The sequence below is a fragment of the Engystomops pustulosus genome, chromosome 4 (genome assembly GCF_040894005.1).
Source record: "Engystomops pustulosus chromosome 4, aEngPut4.maternal, whole genome shotgun sequence".
Classification (NCBI taxonomy): Eukaryota; Metazoa; Chordata; class Amphibia; order Anura; family Leptodactylidae; genus Engystomops; species Engystomops pustulosus.
In genome coordinates this window covers 160,777,572-160,803,000 of record NC_092414.1, presented here as the reverse complement: position 1 = coordinate 160,803,000, position 25,429 = coordinate 160,777,572, and the positions used below count along the sequence as shown (strand labels likewise).

The 25,429-nt window shown below is 40.7% G+C and overlaps 1 protein-coding gene across 1 annotated transcript in view; it reads right to left on the bottom strand.

Moving 5' to 3' along the window:
- The window catches only part of ADAMTSL3 (ADAMTS like 3), a 332,874-nt gene that overhangs the window by 262,427 nt on the left and 45,018 nt on the right, over positions 1–25,429 (bottom strand). The window contains exon 3 of the mRNA XM_072148344.1: positions 17,176–17,295. Coding sequence (XP_072004445.1) covers positions 17,176–17,295 — 120 coding nt within the window. The remainder of the gene's footprint in view (positions 1–17,175; positions 17,296–25,429) is intronic.

The following is a 25,429-nucleotide window of genomic DNA, read 5'->3' as shown; positions in this document are numbered from 1 at the left end:
AAAAAACAGGGAGCATCGATCTACAGACTAGACATGTTCAAGTGGTGAGGAATTACATAGACGGGAGGAGAAAACAGCAGAGGTTAGTGAAAAAATGGTGAATGTCAATACAGTTCCTAAGTGTGATAGACCTGCGTGAAAAGATGGAGAAAAGATTTTAGAGCATGTTTGAAACTATGATAGTTGGGTATTAGTCTCAGGCTGCAATTACACGAACGTATGCCTCCCCGGCCATATGTCTGGCACGCTGGAGAGGAGGAGGCGTGACCACTCTCCTCACCATAGAGATGCACGGCGTACAGCGTGGCAACGTATCGCTCTGTGCAGCCATTGCACTCAATGGGGGACATATTACGGCCACAAGCTGGCTGAATTCAGCCTTATAGTATGAGATAGAGCATGCCAGAGAGAATTGGTACAGCTTGGGAAAAGTCCTGGAGACATATGTATATTTTACACATACAATGCAAACATGTAAACTTACTGTTTTATGTACAGTAGGACCGTGTATAAAACTTGGCCTAAGCAGTGCTGCTTTATTCCCTGTGTATACGATATATTTCTGACTATTAGACACTCCATTTTTCCTCCTCCACACTATGCTGTAATATCTGAGGATAAGAAAATAAAGTCCTGCTCCAAATACCTGTGGAGATTCCTCTCCATTAACCCCTGCCTCTCCACAACTGCTGCTCGAGTGGAAAATTATCCTGGGGCACAATGCTAGGACAGAAAAGAGGGTTGTATGGCAGCTTTACTAACATTGTGGGGAGCTCTATGTCTAGCCTTCCAGGAATATGGAGAAATGTGGTACTGTACAGGCAGTCCCAGGGTTATGTACAAGATAGGTTCTATATGTTTGTTCTTAAGTTGAATTCAGGGCATTCATCTTCATTGAGTACTTAATAGAGATGAATGTATGTATCCCACATGATGCAGCTGTGGTATATTATGAGTTAGGTCACATTTGGTGCTGGGCTATTTTGTTATTATAGGTTCTAGTTAGGATCCACCCACAGCATTGTGTGATTTTAAGGACCTCAGCTAGTGATCAATTACACTTGTCCAAAAGTCACCAAGTGTGAAGCTGCTGATCCAATGTGTACTTATGTGTTATAGTTTTGTAGAAATGAAAGGGGCTGACCTTGGGAAAAAGCAGATTCCTTTCTAAAAGAGGGCCGCTGACAAGACGGCTATTCGTGTTGTTATTCCATATAATTTCTTGACATTGTTCTTTTAAACACGCACCAGTTCATTGGCGGTCCAGCCTGTCATGAAGTGTGGGCAAACAGAGGAGGACTTTTTATTTACATCTAATTCATAAAGGTCAAGCATGGAAATCTATCATTGTCAGGATTCTGGCCTTGCTGCCTGTGTGGTGGCTTGTAGTGAAAACATTGATATGTTGCGGTTTACCATTGATCTGCCTGCTATGCCTCCTAAGAATCTTACTCTTTTTGCGTAGAATTGTTAAACTTCAGCATCCTGATTATGAACATACAGGGGCAAATTTATCAAGCTGTCTGAAAGTCAGTACATTCTCAGTTGCCCATGGCTGTTCCCCTTTAAAATATTCATGGGCACCGGTAAAATGAAAGCTGAGCTTTAATTGGTTGCCATGGGCAACTAGGAATATTCTGGCTTGATAAATCTGCCCCATAGAGTACTTTTCATGGCTGCGTTGCTACTTATCGGTATTTCAATCAAAGGTGGATATAGCAGAACAACAAAAAATAATGGAACAATGCAAATAATGGAAGCCAACATATTTTAAAAAAACAGGTTTGTGGCTAAAAAAATACTGCATTAAAAGTTGTAGAAGGCTGCTGGCTGAAAAAAAACTACGTAGGGGAGTGGTGCTGCAGAAAGTTTAGATCACAGCAGTGTGTAAACCGTAAGTTTGTCATTGGCCACACACAATGTGATCATCATTACATGTGTTTCTCGCATCATAAATGGACAATCTGCTCCTGTATGACCAAAACTTACTGTAAGGATACCTACACATGGATTAGTGCTGATCTTTGGTCAAAAACAACAAATTTGTGTTGTTTGGTCCATGTGTTAAAACTGTGTAATACATTGCTGAGATATATTTCCGCAAAAACGGTCCATGTGTTATCCAAGTTTCATCTGTATATGTGGAACTTCAAAAAACCAAAAGGCTTGAAAATGATGTCATGGCTTGTCCTATCCTCTTGGCTAGGGGTGGCATGATTGTATATCCTCACAACTGATCCACAAATAAGGACAGCACTTGGATGACTCATTTGTCATCTGGGAGGCATGAATTTTTTTGGGTTACCCTAAACTACTGTGGGAAAGTCAAGCTGCATGCACGGGCAGGAATAGGACCTGCTCTGAGTTTTCTACAGACTCCACATGGGTCTGTGATAAATATGTTCATGTGCACGTGACCATTAATGTGCAAGAAAAAAAGATAGCACATATAGAAATATTTGCTCAACACACTTCTTTCACCGATGTATCATAGTGCTTTGATCAGAGATACTAACAATCCATTTCATTAGATATACTGTAGAGTTGAATATGATTGGGATAGACCTGTCTTATTATTTCTAAAGCAAGAATTTCTTCCAAAGCCAGGGCAATGTCTGCTACACTTTATACTTGAAATGTCTTCTATTCCATGTATCTGAGTAAAGGCGATGCACTTGATAGGCCGTTATGCTTATAATTCCGGGAATCACAGCAACAAATTACCTATGACATTTTAGTACAAGTTAAACAATAACACAACTATATGCACAATTAGTTGCTATGGCCCAGTATAACACACCCCCACAAGTAGCATTAGTAAATGAGCTCCTTATTCACAAGAAAGATTGAAGGTAAACTTAAGTGACTATTGCAGTTGCTATTGGAAACATGGGAGAATTTAGAATCCAATAACAATTGACTTTCAAATAAATGTGAAAAGTTACTACAGCAGACAAGAAAATGAAGTGCATTTTATGACAATGACACCATAAAGCCATAATTTGGATATTTGCCCCAGGGAAGATGTTGCCATGCTAATTCTGCCCTGTTGTTTCTAAAGGTTTAGTATCTCTTTTGTCCTTTGACCTCTAAGGAGAATTCTAAATATTCCAATCTAAAACTAAACTGTGGCAGCATTGGTACCATTTACATCATCAATCACTCTTTGCAAACTGAGATACCGGTCACAGCTAACTGACTTGTATTGATGGGGATTCAATCCAAATCCTACTTAAGTAAGCTAATATATAAAGTTAAAAACATGGATATTTTACATCATTTACCCTATGGCAATTGTACATATCAGAATCATGAATTCAGCTCTAGCCTTTGATTCTGATGACACTAGACACACTGCCTAGTTATTATTATACAATATGTAGTTAAATATATATTGTTCTATTACTTTATGAGTACTCACAAATTGAACTGAATGCATCATATCTGTGTAGTTGCTCCATATTATATTGCTGTAGCTGTAGGCTCTGTAGCTATAGGCTCTAGAGAGCTGTAGGTTGTATATGTAAAAGTGTAGGCTCTGTAGCTGTAGGCTCTAGAGAGCTGTAGGCTGTAGATGTAAGCTCTAGAAAGCTGTAGATGTTGCAGTAGGCTGTAGCTGAAGGGTCTGTATCTGTAGGTTCTACAGAGCCATAGGTTGCAGATGTAGCTGTAGGCAGGCCCGGCGCCAGCACCCGGCCAACCCGGGCAAGTGCCGGGGCCCCGGGGTACTGGAGGGGCCCACTCGGGCCCCCGGATCAATTGTACCAGTGTCGCTATAAGACACTGGTACAATTGATCACCATCGGGATCGATCACTTTTCTGCCTCTATGCTGCGCTGGTCGGGAGCGCAGCATAGAGGCAGAATCTAAAACTCACCTGTCCCGGTTCCAACGATGCAGCGCTCCGCAGGGTATGCGACGGCTTTGAAGCCGGCGCACATGATGACGTCATCGGATCACGTGTGCCGGCTTCAGAGCCGGCGCGTACGGGAGGCCCAGGCCGAAGACAGCTGCAGGCGCTGCTCCGGGGGAACCAGGACAGGTAAATTCTTTCTTTTTTCTTTTCCGAGGGGAGTCAGGGTGTCCGTGGGGGGTGGGGGGTGGGCGGTCAGTGTGTATACAGGGGGAGACGGAGGGGGGGGTGTTAGTGTGTCAGCAGGGGGGGTCATTGTGTCCACAGGGGGAGGGGGGGAGGTTCAATGTGTCTGGAGGGGGTCATTGTGTCAGCAAGGGGGTTCAGTGTGTCCGCAGGGGAGCGGGGGGGGGGGGGTCAGTGTGTATACAGGGGGAGAGGGAGGGGGGGGGTGTTAGTGTGTCAGCAGGGGGGGTCATTGTGTCCATAGGGGGAGGGGAGGGGTTCAATGTGTCTGGAGGGGGTCATTGTGTCAGCAGGGGGGTTCAGTGTGTCCGCAGGGGAGCGGGGGGGTTCAGTGTGTCTGCAGGGGAGGGGGGGGTTCAGTGTGTCCCTGGGGGGGGGGGATCAGTGTGTCCCCAGGGGGAGGGGGCGCAGTGTGGCCACTGGAGGGCGGTCCACGGAGGGGCCCACTAAGGCTCTGTCGCCCAGGGGCCCACTAAAACCTGGAGCCGGCCCTGGCTGTAGGCTCTACAGAGATATAGGTTGTAGATGTAGCTGTAGGATTTATAGAGCTGTAGGTTGTAGATGTAGCTGTATGATTTATAGAGCTGTAGGTTGTAGATATAGCTGTAGGCTCTACAGAGATGTAGGTTGTAGATGTAGCTGTAGGCTCTACAGAGATGTAGGTTGTAGATGTAGCTGTAGGCTTTATAGAGATGTAGGTTGTAGATGTAGCTGTAGGCTCTACAGAGCTGTAGGTTGTAGATGTAGCTGTAGGCTTCACAGAGCTGTAGGTTGTAGATGTAGCTGTAGGCTCTACAGAGATGTAGGTTGTAGATGTAGCTGTAGGCTCTACAGAGATGTAGGTTGTAGATGTAGCTGTAGGCTTTACAGAGATGTAGGTTGTAGATGTAGCTGTAGGCTCTACAGAGATGTAGGTTGTAGATGTAGCTGTAGGCTTTATAGAGCTGTAGGTTGTAGATGTAGCTGTAGGCTTTACAGAGATGTAGGTTGTAGATGTAGCTGTAGGCTCTACAGAGATGTAGGTTGTAGATGTAGCTGTAGGATTTATAGAGCTGTAGGTTGTAGATGTAGCTGTAGGCTTTACAGAGCTGTAGGTTGTAGATGTAGCTGTAGGCTTCACAGAGCTGTAGGTTGTAGATGTAGCTGTAGGCTTTACAGAGATGTAGGTTGTAGATGTAGCTGTAGGCTCTACAGAGATGTAGGTTGTAGATGTAGCTGTAGGCTTTACAGAGATGTAGGTTGTAGATGTAGCTGTAGGCTTTACAGAGATGTAGGTTGTAGATGTAGCTGTAGGCTCTACAGAGATGTAGGTTGTAGATGTAGCTGTAGGCTTTATAGAGCTGTAGGTTGTAGATGTAGCTGTAGGCTTTATAGAGCTGTAGGTTGTAGATGTAGCTGTAGGCTTTACAGAGCCGTAGGTTGTAGATGTAGCTGTAGGCTTTACAGAGATGTAGGTTGTAGATGTAGCTGTAGGCTTTACAGAGCTGTAGGTTGTAGATGTAGCTGTAGGCTTTACAGAGCTGTAGGTTGTAGATGTAGCTGTAGGCTTTATAGAGATGTAGGTTGTAGATGTAGCTGTAGGCTTTATAGAGATGTAGGTTGTAGATGTAGCTGTAGGCTTTACAGAGCCGTAGGCTGTAGATGTAGCTGTAGGCTTTACAGAGATGTAGGTTGTAGATGTAGCTGTAGGCTTTACAGAGCTGTAGGTTGTAGATGTAGCTGTAGGCTTTACAGAGCTGTAGGTTGTAGATGTAGCTGTAGGCTCTACAGAGATGTAGGTTGTAGATGTAGCTGTAGGCTTTATAGAGATGTAGGTTGTAGATGTAGCTGTAGGCTCTACAGAGATGTAGGTTGTAGATGTAGCTGTACGATTTATAGAGCTGTAGGTTGTAGATGTAGCTGTAGGCTTTACAGAGCTGTAGGTTGTAGATGTAGCTGTAGGCTTCACAGAGATGTAGGTTGTAGATGTAGCTGTAGGCTCTACAGAGATGTAGGTTGTAGATGTAGCTGTAGGCTTTATAGAGATGTAGGTTGTAGATGTGGCTGTAGGCTTCACAGAGCTGTAGGTTGTAGATGTAGCTGTAGGCTCTACAGAGCTGTAGGTTGTAGATGTAACTGTAGGCTCTACAGAGATGTAGGTTGTAGATGTAGCTGTAGGATTTATAGAGCTGTAGGTTGTAGATGTAGCTGTAGGCTTTATAGAGCTGTAGGTTGTAGATATAGCTGTAGGCTTTACAGAGATGTAGGTTGTAGATGTAGCTGTAGGCTTTACAGAGATGTAGGTTGTAGATGTAGCTGTAGGCTCTACAGAGATGTAGGTTGTAGATGTAGCTGTAGGCTTTATAGAGATGTAGGTTGTAGATGTAGCTGTAGGCTTCACAGAGCTGTAGGTTGTAGATGTAGCTGTAGGCTCTACAGAGCCGTAGGTTGTAGATGTAGCTGTAGGTTCTACAGAGATGTAGGTTGTAGATGTAGCTGTAGGCTCTACAGAGATGTAGGTTGTAGATGTAGCTGTAGGATTTATAGAGCTGTAGGTTGTAGATGTAGCTGTAGGCTTTACAGCGATGTAGGTTGTAGATGTAGCTGTAGGCTCTACAGAGATGTAGGTTGTAGATGTAGCTGTAGGCTTTATAGAGATGTAGGTTGTAGATGTAGCTGTAGGCTTTACAGAGATGTAGGTTGTAGATGTAGCTGTAGGCGCTACAGAGCTGTAGGCTCTTTAGATGTAGCTGTAGGCTCTATGGAGCTTACATATCAACATATCTTATTTTCCTAAAGGGTGTAAAATTTTTCGCCCCCACTGCTCCAAAATACAACGGTAGTAACAGTAGGAACAGTAGTAGTATATTATTTTTTGCAGTGAGATATATTGAGGCTTTGTATGTGATGTTTGGGTTAAAAACACAAGGATCAAACACTGTAGGGGATATTTATTAAGAATGGCACATTGTGCACCAGGCTTACTAATCCATGCACCATACCGGATTTCCTAAGCACTTCGGACCTCTTTGTTATTCTGGCACAGTGTTTATGTACCAGAATGAAACCTACACCAAGCCCAATCTGTGTAGATTTCAGTAATAACCTGTGGTAGGTTTATCTGCAAGGAGTAAAACTGGCAAAAATGTGTAATTTCCTGGCCGTACAGCAGGCTCTGTTAATTTTTCATGCCTTTACACCAGAAAACTAGTATACAATGCAGATAAATGATTTGTAAAGCTTTACGGAATTTGATGGCGCTATATAAATAATTGTTTTTATTCTTCTTCTTATTATTATTATTTTTATTATTATCCCCCATGTGAACAGAATCAGTCTCTCTAGAAATATGAAATACATAAAATCATTATGCATACTGTATAAGGACATACATAACCCTATACATTTTCCAGGTACAAGTTATGGGGAACAGGTCCAGGTGATCCTGGGAAACTGGAGCTGCAATGAGAGATATATGACACAAGTGTGTCCATCGATGTGGAACATGTATATAGGGGACAATGCATCTGTTCTCATATAATATGCTTCTTGTTAGGGGATTCTACATTCAGATCATGGAGGGAATTTTTCTTGCAGCTGGATCAAGGAACTGTCCTTTCATCAGGCAGAGGATAATAGTCAGATTAAGGAATATGTTAGCCCTGGCATCTCCAGTCCGCAAACCACTAGCAACATTCCTGTAAATGTCGCCTAACTAATAAAAACCAACAGCTAAGCTTCTGGGTCCTGATTCAGGGAGGTTTCAGCTGCACAAAAGACAGAAAGGATTCAACAGGGTGTAAAATCTTCTTGCTTGTTGACTGATAGCTCTGAAGTAGTGACGCACATTGACTGAGAAATTTAAGGCAATCATGTAATAATGATCCTGGTAATTTACATCATCTGTGAACACATAGAAGATTTCCACAAACTTTATTCTGTCATGTTTTAGTGGAGTTTTCTACATTCTGTGACCTTACATTGTTTTAATAGGAGGTAGAGAGGGAGATTTCAGTGTAATGACCTGCAGGTAGGAAATTAGCACAATACGTTGAGATGTAACATGTAGTACAACCATGACACATTGCTGTGGTCTGGAAAAAATATTCCTTGGAGGTTACATCACCAGGAGCAAATGTTTCTGCTTACGGCATTACAGCTTCAGCAATTTTCTTTTCGTTGTATAAAATTTTCTAATATACTACTGCACTAATTTCACAGTTTTAAATTCCTGCTTGTAGTCACCTAATTATTAACTACTAATATGAGAATGTCATAGATATTATAGTGTTTACATTTGCAGTAATTTGCCAGTACCTCAATACCAATAACAAGTACAGGTCCAGTAAAGTTCCAAAGCTTGGTAACACCATTTGTGGGCACCCTTAAGGATGTGTCCAGTTATGATCCGCGAGGCAGTCACATGACCCAGAAAGAATTTTACTCACTAGAAGTAAATGTTGACAGTTCCTACAGAACTAGTAGTGATCTTAGAGACCACAATGGATTCAAACAGAAAACATATTGGAATGTTAAATAACTTTAAAATACACAATGAAGACATTTAATTTTCCACTATATCCTTCTAAATAAACATTCAGCCATATTCAGTATGACATTACTAAAAAGTCAAAATATAAGTGAGTCAAAGAATACTATCACAGCTAATTTTTCATTTCAGAAATGAATAGAGCAGTTAATTATAGTACTGTGTAATACACTTCATTAAGGAAAGCAGACTTTCTGAGCAGTTTTTCTGCTCTTTCTCCTGTAGCGAGGAGTGTATCTGAAAGCCTTCTGAGGTCTGTCCACTTCAGAGAGATAAAGATTAAGCGAATGATTAACTCTTTTAATACCTAGAAATTATTTCCCCTGATGATTCATTTCTGAGGAGATTAGACTATCCAGGGACTGTATGTAAAAGAGTTAAGTTATTTATCAGGTTCCTTAATTTATCTGCCAAGAGTGGATACAGCCCAGAAAGCTGATTTACTCAAATCGCTCAAATAAGGAAGAAAGGTAGGTAAAAGAAGGACACAGGAACATATTTCTTTAATATAGTATATTATAAAGTTTACATCATCTGCACAATTGATTTATAAAGATTTTGTTAAATTTTTAGCTATGCTTCAAACTATACTCACAGAATTTCATCTACGCATCAAGGCAGTGACTGTGTAAAACAGAGGACCTCAAGCAGTATTAAATGTGGATCTCAGATAGTCTTTCTCTTTTCTTTGCTCTATACTTTTTTTTCAGCACAAACAAAATTGAAACAAAAAATTTGCTTAGTGTGACAGACACACATGTGCATTCTGGCTGGTAACACTGGCAAAACTGTCTGTCACCTTTCTTATGCCAATAACACCTTAGATACCATCTGCTGCATATTAAATACTATGTTGAGCAGACCCCAGATCTCTAACATAGCATGTAGCCCTCTCTGAGCCATTGTATTTCTATAGTGGGAAGGCTAACAGCGAATATACAGTAATAGCAGTGATATTTAGCTATAAAGCAGATTCAACCAAACTGCATGGCAAGTATTCCACAGAACTAATGAAACAATTACATTTCATAAAAAATAAATTCTCATACTAAAAGTACAAATCTAAACACAGCAGCATAAATTACACAGTAGTAACTAACCAGATAGGCCTAAAGGTAAATACCAACTATAAGTGGTGCTTATATACCAGGGAAAACATATGAAGGACTGATGACAGTGCCATCCACATATTTTTTTCTATACAATTTTTTTTTACAAATGTTATCATCATGAGGTGCTTCTACACAATCTTTCCACTTCAAGGCATCCCCTGCTCCCAGGAGAAGGTGCCTGCTAGGTAGCATGATGCGGCTACGTAATATCTCGTCAGCATTTGGCACTTTTCCTGGTCCATCTCCTGCAACTCCCACTGAAACCTCTGTCTCAGGACCATACAACTTGGCGCAGTTGACTCCAACCCTACTTCACACAGCTAATGCCTGTCTTTAATACACCCTGCCTAGAACAAGGTCCAAGCTGATTGGGCAAATCCCCTTGAAGGTCCTTGAGTCCCAAACATGCATGGCATGTGCACTCATTGCGCTTATTACAAATTTTCATCATACATCATCTTAACTATCCTATTCTAATTTAAGAAATTCCCAAGTTTTAGATACTGCCGATGAATTGTATGACCGAAATGATTTCTAGATGTATTTTTTATTCAACCAGAACTTAAAAATCCTAAGTTTGAGGCATGAATGTATCATCACAGTACTGACAGGGCTCCCAGGACATAAACAATCCAACGTAAGGAATAGGTAGTACAGTATAGGATTGTATCATGGTATCAGCGGTAATATCTGACGTTAGATGATGACGCTGCTCACTTACAACTATACCAGCACACAGCATGCCTGAAAAAATTTTCCATAGACATCACTAAAAATGGTGATTCTGTCAAGATACAACAAACTTTCACAAACTAATATTTTACTGAAACTTTCCCCCAGAAAATACCATTTTAATTAGACCACAGATTTTTTTTGTGGTAGAAATCTCTAATAAAGGTTAACAGCAGCCCCCAAAGACCCAAACATAGTTCAGGTAATAATACTTTTTCTATTAAAGGATATAATCTACCATCATATTTACTAATGGTAGACTCCTATAACGTGTATACTGTTTTTATAGCTTTATAAAAAAATTTTATTACTGTTGCAACACCCCTGCCGATGCATAGGCAGAGGAGTAGTTGCAAATAAGCCCCTTTGTCTATGCGTCCCCGGCAGGTGAGCCTGTACAACTCACTTCAGGGTCATATAGTTAGAAAGAGGTAATTATGCAGCGGTAGATACTGCCTGGATAGGCAAGGGTTAATCTTATTGAATGCTGTTATCCAATGATGTTCCAGAGTTCCTGTCCAGAGTGCACCAAAACCCCTGGACAGGAAGTGACAAGATCTCATAGGACCCAGCTCCTGACAGAGGAGAAGCTCTTTAGGCCCAGCTCTCACCTCATGAGGAGCTCTTAGGCCCCAGCTCCTGAGACAGGGGCACACCTCTTGGAGTCTAGCTCTCTTCCAGAGCAGAAATCTTCTAGAACACTGAGTGACCAGAGACAGCGTGAGATACACCTTCAGTGTCTCACCCAGAGCTACCTCCTAGGATTAAAGTTGCAGCCTCCAGCATTGGACACAGCTACCTCCCAGCCTGCATCTGCAACAGGCTGGTGACCCAACTCCTGAGGTTCCCCCTCCATGACCACTTTCAGCAACCTGGACTTCTCTAACAATCCGCTATCTGTACAACATTGTTTGGCCCGTTGCCTGCTGTAGTTCGAATAAAGAACCGTAAGTTATTTTGCACAACGTTGCCTCCATCTGGTCCCTAATACGTCTGTAACATCAAGGGCTCCCCCATTCACCAACCAGGGACTCATACTACGGACATTAAGGGGTGCCCCAGGGAGAACCAGTACAGCAGCCTCTCCCTCATCCATATTTCTTGCACACACCACCTGCTGGAGACCTGCCAGGTTGTAGGACAGCCCTCCGGTCCCAATACCAAGCACCGCGACACTAGCGTGCCTAGACCGCAAACGCCAGCCACTCCGGTATTCTGGGCCCCAAGAAAAGGCTAGGCCCCAGTGTGGGATGTTGCACTGTCCTATAGTGGAACTATAAAAAATATACTTATATTCAATATGCTTACATCACCTGAGCGCCTTCTGGCTTCAAGGGCTGATATATTCATGCTCTCTATATTTTAATTGTAGCTCGGTCCCACCCTGGTATCCTTCAGACTGTCGGGTGACGTCACCTGCAGTCTTAAGGATACTGAGGTGGGACCCAGGTACATAAGGAGTGTAAATGAATAAATTATGAGCCCTTGAAGCCAGGAGACGCTCAGGTTATGTAAGTAAGCCTGATGCCTCCGGCTCATTAGCATATGGAATATAAGTTTTTGGGGTCATTTCTTTTATCTCTACTTGTTTTGGCTTGTTTTTGCCTGTTTTTTTCCATCAGCTACTTTGGTAATTTATCAATCTCACTTTTTCCTTGTGTTAAATGGGTTTGTTTTTTCAGATCTCTTTTTGAGACACTTGTTACAAATGTCTCAAAAATTTCACACAGATGTCTCCAGCAATTTCTTTCCATTTTTTAAGTTTTCCTTAAGTATGGTTTCATCTGGAGTTTTTCTGCACCAAAAAATGTATCACATTTGGAATAGAAAATAAATGTGTCTTACTTAAGAAAAACAAATGTCCCCAAAAAGGCGCAAAAATTGCAATGCGCCAAAAAAAGGCTCAAAACAGGAAGAAAAGGACAGATAAATGACCCTATATGTTTACAAAAAGGATACGCAGGACAGTAATAAAAAAAACGTTTACTAAAGCTATGAAAGCAGCAGACATGTTAAGTATAGGAGTCTATCGTCAGCATATCTGATGTTAGATGTCCTTTAACCCTAACTCATAAAACTGCTGGACGGGTTCCTCTGTTTAATAAAGTGCTCCATAATATACACTAATCTATCAGTAAGAATAACAGTTATTATATAGAACCCTATGACATGTAAATACACACACACAGATTAAAAGATTAGATGCAGTTTTCTCTGCCACCGTGGAGGCCCAGCGCAATGGCAGGTTTATCTGACCACAAGAACGTATTCAAGTAAGAGAGAGATCATGAACAAGCTGCTTACATAAGGCCTCTGACAGCTTTCTACTTGGTGGTCTTAGGCATGGAACAGTTTAAAGCTTGGAAGCGACACCTCAAGTGTCAGGAAAATAGGAATTGTTAATTTCTATAGGAAAACCAATCCTTTGTAGCATGACTTTGGAAAGAAATTATTGCGGTAGGTAAGAAAAAAAGCGAACCACCAACAAAGTGGGAAATAAAAACATGGAATAAAACCCCTTTTCACTATATTCCATTACAATTTTCAAAAGCTTAGAGTGCACAGCTGCTGAGCCGAGCCTCCGTTCTATTATTCTGGGAACCTTCTAGAATAGAGCCGGCTACAAGGCAATTTTTGGTAGAATGTGACTGCTCATAAAACACAGTAAAATGAACCATTAATCTACAAAAGTCTACAACACATTATCACAAAGAAGGTACTGAAGTAACCAGCTTTTAACATGATACAATCCTATAGATTGTCACGGGTGCTCCTGCGACCCAAGTCCGAGGTCACAGGAGCACCCGTGTGCCTCCCTGTGCCCCCTCCCTCCAGCAGCAGCAGCTTCACTTACCTAGCCGCACTCCAGCGACGGTCTCCTCGCTCCAGCGTCGTCTGAAATCACTAATTGACGCTGGTCACCTGACAATCTATAAATGACCAGCCTTTTCCTGTTACCCCTGCCGGAAATGTGTGCTTCTATGCCTGAGAGAAAGCTGTGTTCCTTGCCCTTTGTGATTATCCTGATTTCCCGTAGTGACTTCGCTCCTGTGCTGCCTGTCCCCGACCACACTTTTGCCTTATGACTCTGTACTACGCCTTGGATGCCACCGCGGACAAAGTCGCGCTTGTGGAGCAACCTGTTGGTACCATGCTGCTGCAATTCCAATGGCAGCAGGCTCTGTTGAAAACTGAGTACCACTTAGACTCCGCTCCCAGGTGTCACGTCATCGTCCGCAGTGGTCCAGTGGGTCCATTACCCCTGGTGCACAGATAATGCATAAAAAATAGACTCACAGGGACAGATTTGTCAGGGCTGGACCACCTGAAAACAGGTGCACAAGCCCTGAAATGGCCAAATTCCTGAAGCCCGGCCAGGAATCGCCCATATTTTTCCCCATTCAGGTTTAGGGTAAAGTGCAATTCTATGCCAATTTTACAGCATAGCACAGCCGGGACTGTGGTCGTCGATTACATTATACACTGGCACACCCAGCACCAGCAGATGATAAATCTCCCCCACAAAATGTATTTATGATGTCACTTAAAAGAGTTGTTTGGGTTCTAAATTTTGATTTTCATATTGCCTTAGTGAAGAAATGTCAGGAGAGGTCTCCCCTATCCAAAAAATAAACAATTCTGATCCGTTAACTGTAGGTGTTGTTGCAATTTAAAAGTCATAAATGTCAGATCGGTAAAATAAGGGACTGCAAATCCATTTAAATGCAACATAAAGCAACGTATTCCCTATCAAGGGAACTTTTACACCAAACATGCAGTTTGATCTTTAGGAAACATGTTCTAGAGATGGTAGAGCTGAGAATGTTCATATACAGTTTTTCTGTAGTATATTTTTTTATAGAAATTTCTGATTGTTCTGAGCTCAGAAGTCTATTTGGTTGTCCTATCAGTGACTGTTTCTACAGTATGTTTGTGTCTACATAATAGAGTTTAGTCTCGGAACATGTCAGATAACCATGTACAGTATATGCGCACTTAATGTTATTTTTTTTACTTTCAACACGGTGCCAGCTGAATCTTCACTTTTGTAATTACCATTTGGATCCATTTAGCGTCGAAAACTCCTACAATGCATAGTGGTGGTCATGTTTTCTGGATAAAACACATAAGAAGGAGGAGGTAAACTGTAGCGGTGCCTCTTTTGTACTATACCAAATGTATGACATCCATGTAGAGGACCATCATTGATAAATGACATGTTCACTATCAGTAATGTATTTTTAGCACTTTTGCAGAGTTATAATAGTGATTGACTATTACATCCATTGTTTCTTCTATTGGAAGCATCTGGTTGTAATTTACATTTAGAAGTATAGTTCATGTGACAGAACCCATCAATTTAGACTTTGTGACTTACCTGTCTAGAAAGACTCAAACTCTTCTTGACTTTGTCACTTTGTATGTATCCCATCGTCTCAAATTCATACTTATTGCTAGACATAATAATATTCAATATGGCTCTTCGTGGTGCCCTTGTCATGTGGATTTCACAGGTATTGTTTAATACAGAACGTTCAATCTAATTATCATCATAACCAATCTCCCAAGTCTTTACAATGACACCTCTCTACTGTATTATTCTCAGTAATTTAAGTCACCTGACAAATAATTTACAAAAGTTCACCAAAATGCAAAATGCTAATTTTCACCCCATTTAAGTTCAATATTGTAACAGAGAACTGTTTTCATCTCTTCAGTCAAGCATTTTAGCCATTATAATTTAATAATAAGACCATTGATACTATTTAAATGGAGTCTGTCAGGTACAAAATGCATCCAAAACAGATAGTAGTGATGTGAAGAGGTCTTAAATAAAAGCAGAAACATATTTTGTTTGGCCACAAACTGATGATACAATGCAGAAATAATCATCTATTTGTGCATATGCAAGGGAATCAGGAATGGGCATTAATATGCCACATTTGCCTTCAGTGCCATAAGTGTTTTGGCCCTGCCCTAGAACTAATGGTGTCAAATTTGAATAATATAAAACATAGAGAATAAAGAGTGAACCAAGCACATATCTAATGTAATAGAACACTATGATATTCCATATGAGGATTTAAGCTCACCTTTTGTTTTTTAAATCTGCACTGGTTTATTCGTGATAAATGCTTTTACATAATCTCAAAAGATGTATAGTCAATGTGTAGATGTAAGATCTCACCGGTGTGGTGAGATTTAATAGTTACACACTGGCCCACATTTATCAAACCTAGTGCAGTCTGTACTATGCACAGTTTGCCTGTGGAATGTGTAGAGTTCAGCAGATTCATCAAAACTGGTGCACGGTCTTCATTACTTTGTTGCACCAATTTTTTTTTGGTGCACTTTGTTCATGCTACAGAATTATGGCACACGTCAGTAATAAATGTGGCACAAATTCCGGCTAAGCACTGATCCGGGCTTGAAGCGCGTCTCTTTTACTCTTTTATAATATAGTCTATGTGCTCATAGAACACCTATTTTATGAAAGAGTTTTTTTTTAACAAAATAAACTATTTTTATGTAGGATGAGCACCAACAGATGTATATATTTTATTATAGCAGAAACTTTACAGGAATTTATCAGAATATTGCTGACAATGACATTTTCAGATTGTGCCTGCATCTGGGCTTTGTGGAGGCAAATAAAACAGAGATGGCCTGTATCTGTTAACCTGGACTTGTATGACCATTTAAAGGTGAAGTTCACTACATTGCTTAAGTGGTTTGTGGTCATAACAGCATAATTATGCTCCAATTAGATGTCCCCATAGAGAACTACTGTATATACTGGCGTATAAGACTACTTTTTAACCCCTTAAAATAATGGCTACAGTGGGGGGTCGTCTTATACGCCGGATATACGGGGGCCGCACTGTGTGAGGTGTTTTTTTTCCCCGTCAGCGCGCAGAGAGCCGCTTCCTGGGACCGCCGCGCATGCGCGGCAGTCCGCCTCTCACAGTCATTAGAAGAGGCTTAGTACGCGCTGACTGGGCGGCGCGCTGTATGCTAATGCAGCCGCCCTGTCACAGCGGTCGGCGTCACAGAGCTGGGGGTCACAGGCGGCACTTACAGAAGCATGTCGGATCTTCATTAATATCGCAGCTTACAGTTATGATCACCAGGCACTTGCTCTCTTGTTTGTTTTGCAAAGTTTTAAGCAGACTTTTTTTCATTTGGGAGAGGGGTAGTCTTATACAGTGAGTATATACCAAATTCTATATTTTTAGGGCAGAAGTTGGGGGTCGTCTTATACGCCCAGTCGTCTTATACGCCGGCATATACGGTATTATATGTCTGCTATCCAATGTGGATGTGTTATCCCCCTTTAAGGAGTATTTCTTTTTAGTAAAGTAATGGCTGTACCCTGTTCTTTGTTTAGCCCTGGACAGCGATAGTCGGGCACCACTATAGAGCAAAATATAATGCTGTATGGCTCCATTCAAGTGATCTCCCACTTTTCAATAATCACATTACAAAATGTTTAGAAAACTTTTTCAGCCATCCCAGGGTGAGCCAGCATAACTTTATAAACAAAGACTATCTGATAGTAATGTTATAATGTGTGTAATTATAATGTTATGATGTTGGCTAAGTAATTGTTATGACTGCATGCACTCCTGATGTCGTAAAGCAAGAGTAATGGATTTCTCACATGTACATTTAAGCAGAAAAAACAAAACAAATCAGCGACTTACTTGATCATCATAGCGGTAAGTCAGAAACTGCTCTCCTGTAGTATCTTCCAGGAAACTTCCTTGCGGAGAGAGTGCAAACTCGGGAAGGAAATATGCTCCTTGCTCCAGGTCAGCTGCAGCCTATACAAAGAGATGAAGGAAATTAATTTGACTAAAACAACAAGAATGATCAAGTTCAGGGTATTTAAAGAATAAAGACAGACCATTGATAGCAAACAAAGTAATAGGGAATACACCCAAAAAATTGATTTAACATGGAAGAGGATCAAGACCCCAACATAAAGTGGTAGCCACAGCCCTTCCATGTAAGCAATCGCATTCAATGCCTTTGTTAATTATAATTACTTAAATTACTATATACTTTTAATGAACCTCTCTCAATAAAACTACATTATAATCAGCATTTGGGGTTACTGCAGGTTAAGTGTATAGCTGTGTGCATATCTGTGTAAAATTTTATATACAGACAGTCACCGGGTTACGTACAAGATAGGGTCCAGAGGTTTGTTCTTAAGTTGAATTTGTATGTAAGTCGAAACTGTATATTTTATAATTGTAGATCCAGACAAAAAAAATTTGTCCCCAGTGACAATTGGAGTTTAAACATTTTTTGCTGTAATGGGAACAAGGATTATCAATAAAGCTTCATTACAGACACCTTACAGCTGATGACCGCAGCCTGGGACTATAGTAACATCCAGAGAGCTTCACCAGAGGTCAGAGGGGTCTGTCTGTAACTATGGGTTGTCTGTAACTTGGGTGTCCTTAAGTAGGGGACCGCCTATACAAGCAGTCCCTGACTTAAGGACACCAGACAGTTACAGACAGACCTCTCTACCCACTGTGACCTCTGGTGACGCTCTCTGGATGCTTTACTTTAGTCCCAGGCTGTAATGATGAACTGTAAGGTATCTGTAATGAAGTTTCTGTTCTCACAACAGCAATAAAATTGTGAAACTCCAATGGTCACTGAGAGAAAAGAAATTTTTTTTCTGGAACTACAATTATATAGTATAGCTGTTATACAAATTCAACTTAAGAACATATTTTGTACAGGGGACTGCCTGTATCTCTTTGTCCAAGAATACATTCTCCAACAATATTTGTCAAGCTTCTACACCATCTCACAGCAGTATAACATTTATTGTGAAAGAGTCAATTGCCTAAAATGAGTCAGCCCCTTATTTAATAATGTGCATGCTTCTGCTAAATTTAGACAATGAGTTTCAACTTGGATTAACTTTACAAGCAATTTGTCAGAATGTTTATTACATTTCAGGTTTCTAAGAAAACCACATTTTTAACTTTATGTGTTAGTAATTACTAACAGGAATTTCATCCTCATACTTAAAGTTGACAACAAATTATCCCATATCCACAGGACTTTCCCAAACAAGGACCCCCACTGATTGTAACATATGCAACCAGCTCAACAACTAGTAGTGGATTATAATATAGGCAGTTTGGGTGGTAGCCGGGGGCTCAAGCCTTCTTGAGGGCCCATTGCCACCCACAAAATTTTATACTGAGAAGGACCTTCACAATGCTCATACATTTGTTCCTGCTCTCAATACACATGTACATAAGAGCCATTTCAAGACCTTTGAAGGTCCTCGAAATGTCCTGAAACTGCAGATTAAAAGCCGCAGAAGGGACGCATCCTCCATTCCCCAAGAAGCCTGATTCTAGTACCTTATGTAGGAAGTGATTCCAGACTTGTAGGAGCTATAATATTCATACAGCCCAGGACCGAGTCTAATTCTGACCCTGTCACCAATCATTGGATAAGAGTACAAAACCAACAAATTTGAATCAAGTTTAAGGACAGAAAAAGGCATTGGAAACACGAGTATTGTATGCAGAATGTTTTTGTTTTTATGAAATGATAAGATGTCCGAGTAAAGTTTGACTACTAAAACATTTCTACTGCAAGCTCTCAACAGGTGGTGATTCCCGTTGTCCACCACTCACACTGATTGCAACTTATCCTCAATCTTGTGGATAGGAGATAATTAAATTACATGAAAATGATAAACTATATGGTTTTATGGCACTTCGGTCAATTACAACATGTTCTAATTTGGTCAGTTAGAGATGATTTGACCCAAAGGATTCCGAATTTAGAATCCCAACTAATCCAAGAAGTCTGTTTCAATCCCAGCCCCAGCACTTCTATAATACCCATACTTACAGTGGATAGTGACATAACACTAGATGTCTGCTCTCTGATATGGACTAAGATCTGAAACATTACATTTTTGTACATGCTTAATTTCATAACTGTTCTAATTGCTCATGGCTGCCAAACAGCACTCAACCTTCATTCTCCCTCAGCTACTTTTACATGAAAACAGTGAAATTGTGTAAAAGGAGTATTGATCCACTGGGAAGGGGCTGTGATCTAAATTGAATCACTGACCTCTATATACCATGACTTGTGTGGTGTACAAGTTGCAATTTTAGTGTACAGGCAACAGGACTTTTTGCCCATTTTGCATCATGCATGTCAGAACATGTCCTGTCCAGGAAAACTTACTATAATCTGCATCAAAAAAATGAAATCTACTCCGGATTGGAACCTCTTAGTAATTGTGGCATGAGACTGGCCAAGTTACGCAGATAACAGTCTGGACAGTCTAGAACTGTGGCAGGTTTATCACAATTCTGGGAATCAAAGGAACAACAACAGAAAGATAGTTTGACCCATATCAGCTTTTAATGGCCATCATTAATAGTATTTCTTTAGATGCTACACCCTCAGAAGATTACAAGACTCATCATCCTGCTGCTGCCAGGCTGGACTGTGCTATCACAGCCCTGCCCCGAAACTAACACCCTGCAGAAGAAGAGCTCCGATCCTGAGTATTTAACCCCTTAGCTACCATTGTCAAACATAGAGCTGCAGAGGGAGTGACCTCTCTCCGCAGTGATCGTGGGATGCTGATTGTGTTTCTCGGCATCCCTGAAGGACCTATCTGTGTTAACTATCTAATAGGCTAGGCTGGAGGCTTGGCCGAATAGATGCCTTTCAGGGATGGTATAATGCACCGCACTAACTAAGTAGTGCAGTGCATTATATAAGAGATCAGACAATCTCAGCTAAGTGTCCCCTTGTGGGACAAAGTGATGTAAAAAAAAAATCAATAAAGTTTTGTGTAAAAAAGTAACCACAACAAGTCTAAAAAAAGTTGCAAAAAAACACCAAATTTTTTGTGGTAGGACGGCACCTCTGGCAGCTGTAGACAGAGACCCAGCAGTGATGGGCGAACGCAAACACCAGAGGAGATGAGTACAAGATGTTTATTGTTTTTATAGCCCCCCCCCCCTCATCCGGATATATATAACTTTTTTTTTTAATCCCATACAACCCCTTTAATGACTTTATATGGATTTATTTTGAAATATGGATAGTGATCCAGAAGTTTCCTTTAAGTGTGAAAATTAGAATGTCAATAATTAAGAATAATTTTGATGCAACAATAACAATCCATTAACTAAATAGCTATATACTCATATGATAAATATTTCACATACTGCCATTTATCATACAGTTTTTGACCACCAAACTCTGTCAAGATAGTTTCCCCGCATTGTACAATGAACAAAGTCTTGGTTGTTATGAAATAGTTGCCTGTCTTCTGTGAGATATATTTACACTTGCATATAAAGTTACTATAAAAACGAAGTGTAGCAAAAAGGAAGGAAATAGGAAGTAGTTAGTAGAAAGCAGTGAGAAACAAAATAGTGAACTGGCAAGATTTTACATAATACATTCTTGCTCCCATGAAACCTGCTCTGATAAAACAAGCTCTGACTACAAATAAACATTACACAACATAATAGAATCTCTTAACAGCATGTCCAGAATACAACAAAATATAAGGAGATGCCAAACATAATAATATATTGTTACAGAAGAAATAAATTAAACCATGATGAATTATTCTATTACCATCTGTCTCTTGCATATAGCTAGAAATACATATTGTATATTGTATGCATTTATTCATATTTATTGGCTGCCTAAAGTATTACTACTTACACATTGACTCACAGATGCAAACAACACATAAGCAGCTTTGTGATTGACCTAGACAACCCTATGTACCACTAGGAAGATCTTTTATTTGCATTTTTTAAAATTCTTTTTATTGAGTCAAAAGATAAGCAATACAAGTACATGCCAACGATTCTGAGAATTACATTTTTGATAAAAACATTATTTATATATATTATATATATATATATATATATATATATATATATATATATATATATGGTTTCCAATCAGTAGGTGTTAGCATGACTTGTTCTTCTTCTCAAGTTTTCTAGGGGAAAAAAACTAATAGTGGGAAATAACTAAAGGTAAAAAACTAACACATACAGTTCCAGCACCACAGCCCTGGTCCTCTCATATTATCTAGCTCTAATGTTATTCATGTGACTGCTACAGCCAATCATTGGCTTCAGTGGACTCATGCTGTTTTGCACGATATCCATGGAGGGTAGGAAACAGGGGCGCAGTAGAAAAGAGTGGACCCACAGTACAGGAACAACAATTTGAAGAGCCCATTCCTATGTGGTACATTACATACCTAATAGAGATATAATGCCAGAAATTGGGAAATCAGGAGCACAAAATTTTGGTTACCTCCTGAAAGGGAACCTACCACCACGATTCTACCTATAAAGGTAGATCGGGTGGTAGTTGGATGAATGGCACATGAGGATAGCCCTTTTTTGGGCTAATCCTCATGTCCCGGCTATCTGTAAGAAAACTTTAATGGGGGGATATGTAAATTTTTTTAAGCGGCTACTGGGGCGTGCAGTAGCCGGACATGAGGTTACACGTTGCAGCTACTCCACGCCCCAGTAGCCTCTTTTCTCCGCCTACCATTGCATCTTCGGCGCGCAGCTCCTCGTAGCAGCGCGCCCTCGTCTGAATACCCGGCGTTCTGCGCATGCTGACGGGAGAGCTGCTATACGCGTGCGATGGAGCTCCAATGGAGCACTGAACAGCTGGAGCAGTAGCAGAGGAGCTGGAAGGTGCCTGGGATGCGCAGGTAGGGAGGAATCGCAGAGGCTACAGGGTTGAAGAGAGCAGAATATATCTGACTACCGTGAATAGATTCCAAAAGTATGGATGTGATTATTGGCAAACATATAGAAGAACTTAATTACAAAGTTCTGGTGACTTATCAACAAAACATATCTGGAGTTCTTCAGCAGAAGAGTAGTTCATCTGATGGTCTCATACATGAATCACTGTGCAAATATATATATAATGTGTTATTACTATCTTGTAGACAGCCTGGGGCCTAACTGTAAATAGCATGTGTTACCCATCTGTAAAAACTAGAATTCAAAATATTAACTCAACATCATTTGGTCATTATAATGTCCAAGAAAAAAAAGGAGACGCAGAGAAATGTTTAAAATGTCTCACCAGTCATGGATTCTTAAAATAACTTTTTTAGGTCCACATTGAGTTCATTTATAGGTTTTGGCATCACTTTTACAATCCACCTGCTACAGACAAATATCCAAGGCAACTATTTTAATATATATATATGATGTCCGTAGAGATCACATTGTTATTTTGGTAGAATTACCCAGTCAAGATCTTGAAATCTACATTTGGAAAACTGTAACCACTGACACCTCTACTATTTGTAAAAGGCAAACTATTACCCATTCGCCTCATTTTCCTCATAAGCCTGGAGTTCTTCTAATTCCCTCTTACATGTTAAGAAGAGCCAATATCTACTACACTAATGGTTGGTAATGAATTGTAAACAGAACGGTGGCAGGGAATTGCTTTTTTATGGCTCCTATTACTGTTATAGCAGTCAGAAATGTCACGGGTGGTCCCGCGACCCAAATTGCGGGTCGCAGGCTCACCCGTGCTCCTCTGCCCCTGCCAGCGCGCCGCCAGTACATCTCATGCGTCCCGGCTCCTGGCTCGCTCCCCTGCGCTGTGCGCGCGCGTCCCCAACTGCTTCTCCAGATTTAAAGGGCCTGCGCACCATTAATTGGCGCTGGCCATATTGCCCAATATTACATAAGCCTGCCTCTTCCTGCAAGCATTACCGGATCTTTGTGCCTTACAGCCTGAGAGAAAGCTTCCTGGTGATTATTCCTGCGTTCCTGTGTATTCCTGCGTTCCTGTGTATTCTTGCATTCCTGTGTATTCCTGTGTTCCTGTGTGTTACCCAAGTTCCTCTGTGTTGCTGTGTCCGTGTGCCTGTGTTCTGTTCCCACCTGCTTGGACTTCCCGTTGCGAACCGGGATTTGGACTTGACCTTGCATCTCTGCTGCCTGCCCTGACCCTGAGCCTGGACTTGACCCCGAGACTGTCTTCTGCTAAGGTACCTCGCTCTCGGCTGCCACCACGGGCTAGTCGCACCTGTGGAACGACCTGGTGGTATCCTGCCGCAGCAAGTCCAACCTGCTTTGCGGCGGGCTCTGGTGAAAACCAGGTGCCACTTAGACTCCGGTCCCAGGTGTCAGCTAGTTCCATCTCCTGCGGTGGTCCAGAGGATCCACTGATCCTGACAAGAAATTTGTCATCTATAATTAGAACTCCCAAATCCCCTGGTATCCCAATAGACCTGAAGCATCTTTGCAATTTCTCTATGCAAACATACCAACAAACTTAAGATGGAGCTGCTCTGCCAAGCACCTAGGCATCTAGTTAGGTATTGGCCAGCTGACACAGTTGGACAACCAAGCGGTTTCTGCTTTACAGCCAATGATGACTATGTAACAGCTGACTGTGTAGTCATTAAAGGGGTTGTCTAGTACTTTATCTCTGATAAGATCACAATACGAGTTCAACGTACTGTATCCTTGCCCATTCTGATGTTTAGCAAAGCCCAAATTTACCAGAACTTTACATCTCCATACTTATGTGATAAGTAAGTTGTGGCACATCCCTAAGACAACATCCGAGGCCAGAATCTATTCCTAAAATGAAGAGTCTCCTGCACCATGGTGCTCCAGGCCACTGACTGTGCGAGGAACAACAATGCTACTCTTCCAAATATTATGTTTTAACATTTCAAGATGGTGGTACACCCTTTATAATATATCTGCTTTGACCAGAACACTTTACCATTGTTGACTTTATTTTAGTTATTTTTTATCTGAAAATAAGTGAAAAGGCAGGACAGACAGATATTTCCGCCAGCATCTGGCAAAATAAAAAAGCCACATATTTCAGAGCTACTGTATTGCACAAATGCTTGAGTTTGTTTATTTGGGAAATATCAAACAGAACCATAGTAAATGAATAACCAGAGTTTCATTCCAGAGGTGTCTGCATAAATGCCACAAACTATAAAAACTGGTCAGAGCTGAAATAAACTTGTAAAAATCTAACATATTATTATCCAATTAATTATAAATTACCACACATCTTTCAAAAACCATAAATCTCGACACACTTCCCATATAGAACAAGGGCCCCGGCTTTCCTTTCTCACACACTTTTAATTATCTAATAAACATTTTGCCAATATACAGAAAGTGCCTATGTAACCACACAGGAAGCTCAATTGCTTCAACCACAAACCAGCTCCTCAGAGATGGTAATGAGGGAGGTTAGTGGGTGTTTTTAGGTTTTTGGCAGGATTTTACTAATGCCTAGTTCTTGATAATGGTCTACAAACATCTAAAGCTGTAGAAAGTATGTAATATTTGTCTTACCCCTCTTATATTTGGCAAGCAAATTTTTTTTATTTTATAAAATATTGTATAAAATACATATTTACACTATTTTCTCCGAACTGCATGTTACAGATCATTTATTTCTCATTTATACTTTTATTTTTAATTCATGACTGTATTAAACACAATTCATAATAAATAGGCTTCTCCTATTTTCCATTATCTCAGAAGACTTCCATCGAGAGCAAAGAATCTAACAAAAACTCAGTGGGCAGATGGGTAGATATTTAACATATATGTCAGGAAAAACTTTTCAGTATTCATCTGGCCCAAAAAAAACTTTTGTAATAAAACTTGTGTGAAATCGACTTAACTTCATGCAGCAGAATGGAGCATGTTTAGGCCAAATGAGATTGGGTGGATCCACTGGATTACTAGGAGTTCCCGGACACTGTCATGAGTGTTCCGCACCAAAATCTGCAGCACAATCTGCTTCAAAGTATTTTTGAAATTTGACTATGATACATGGGAATTGGCAGAAAAAAAGCTTGGTCAAATTGATGTCAAATTAGAAGAACAGATTTAT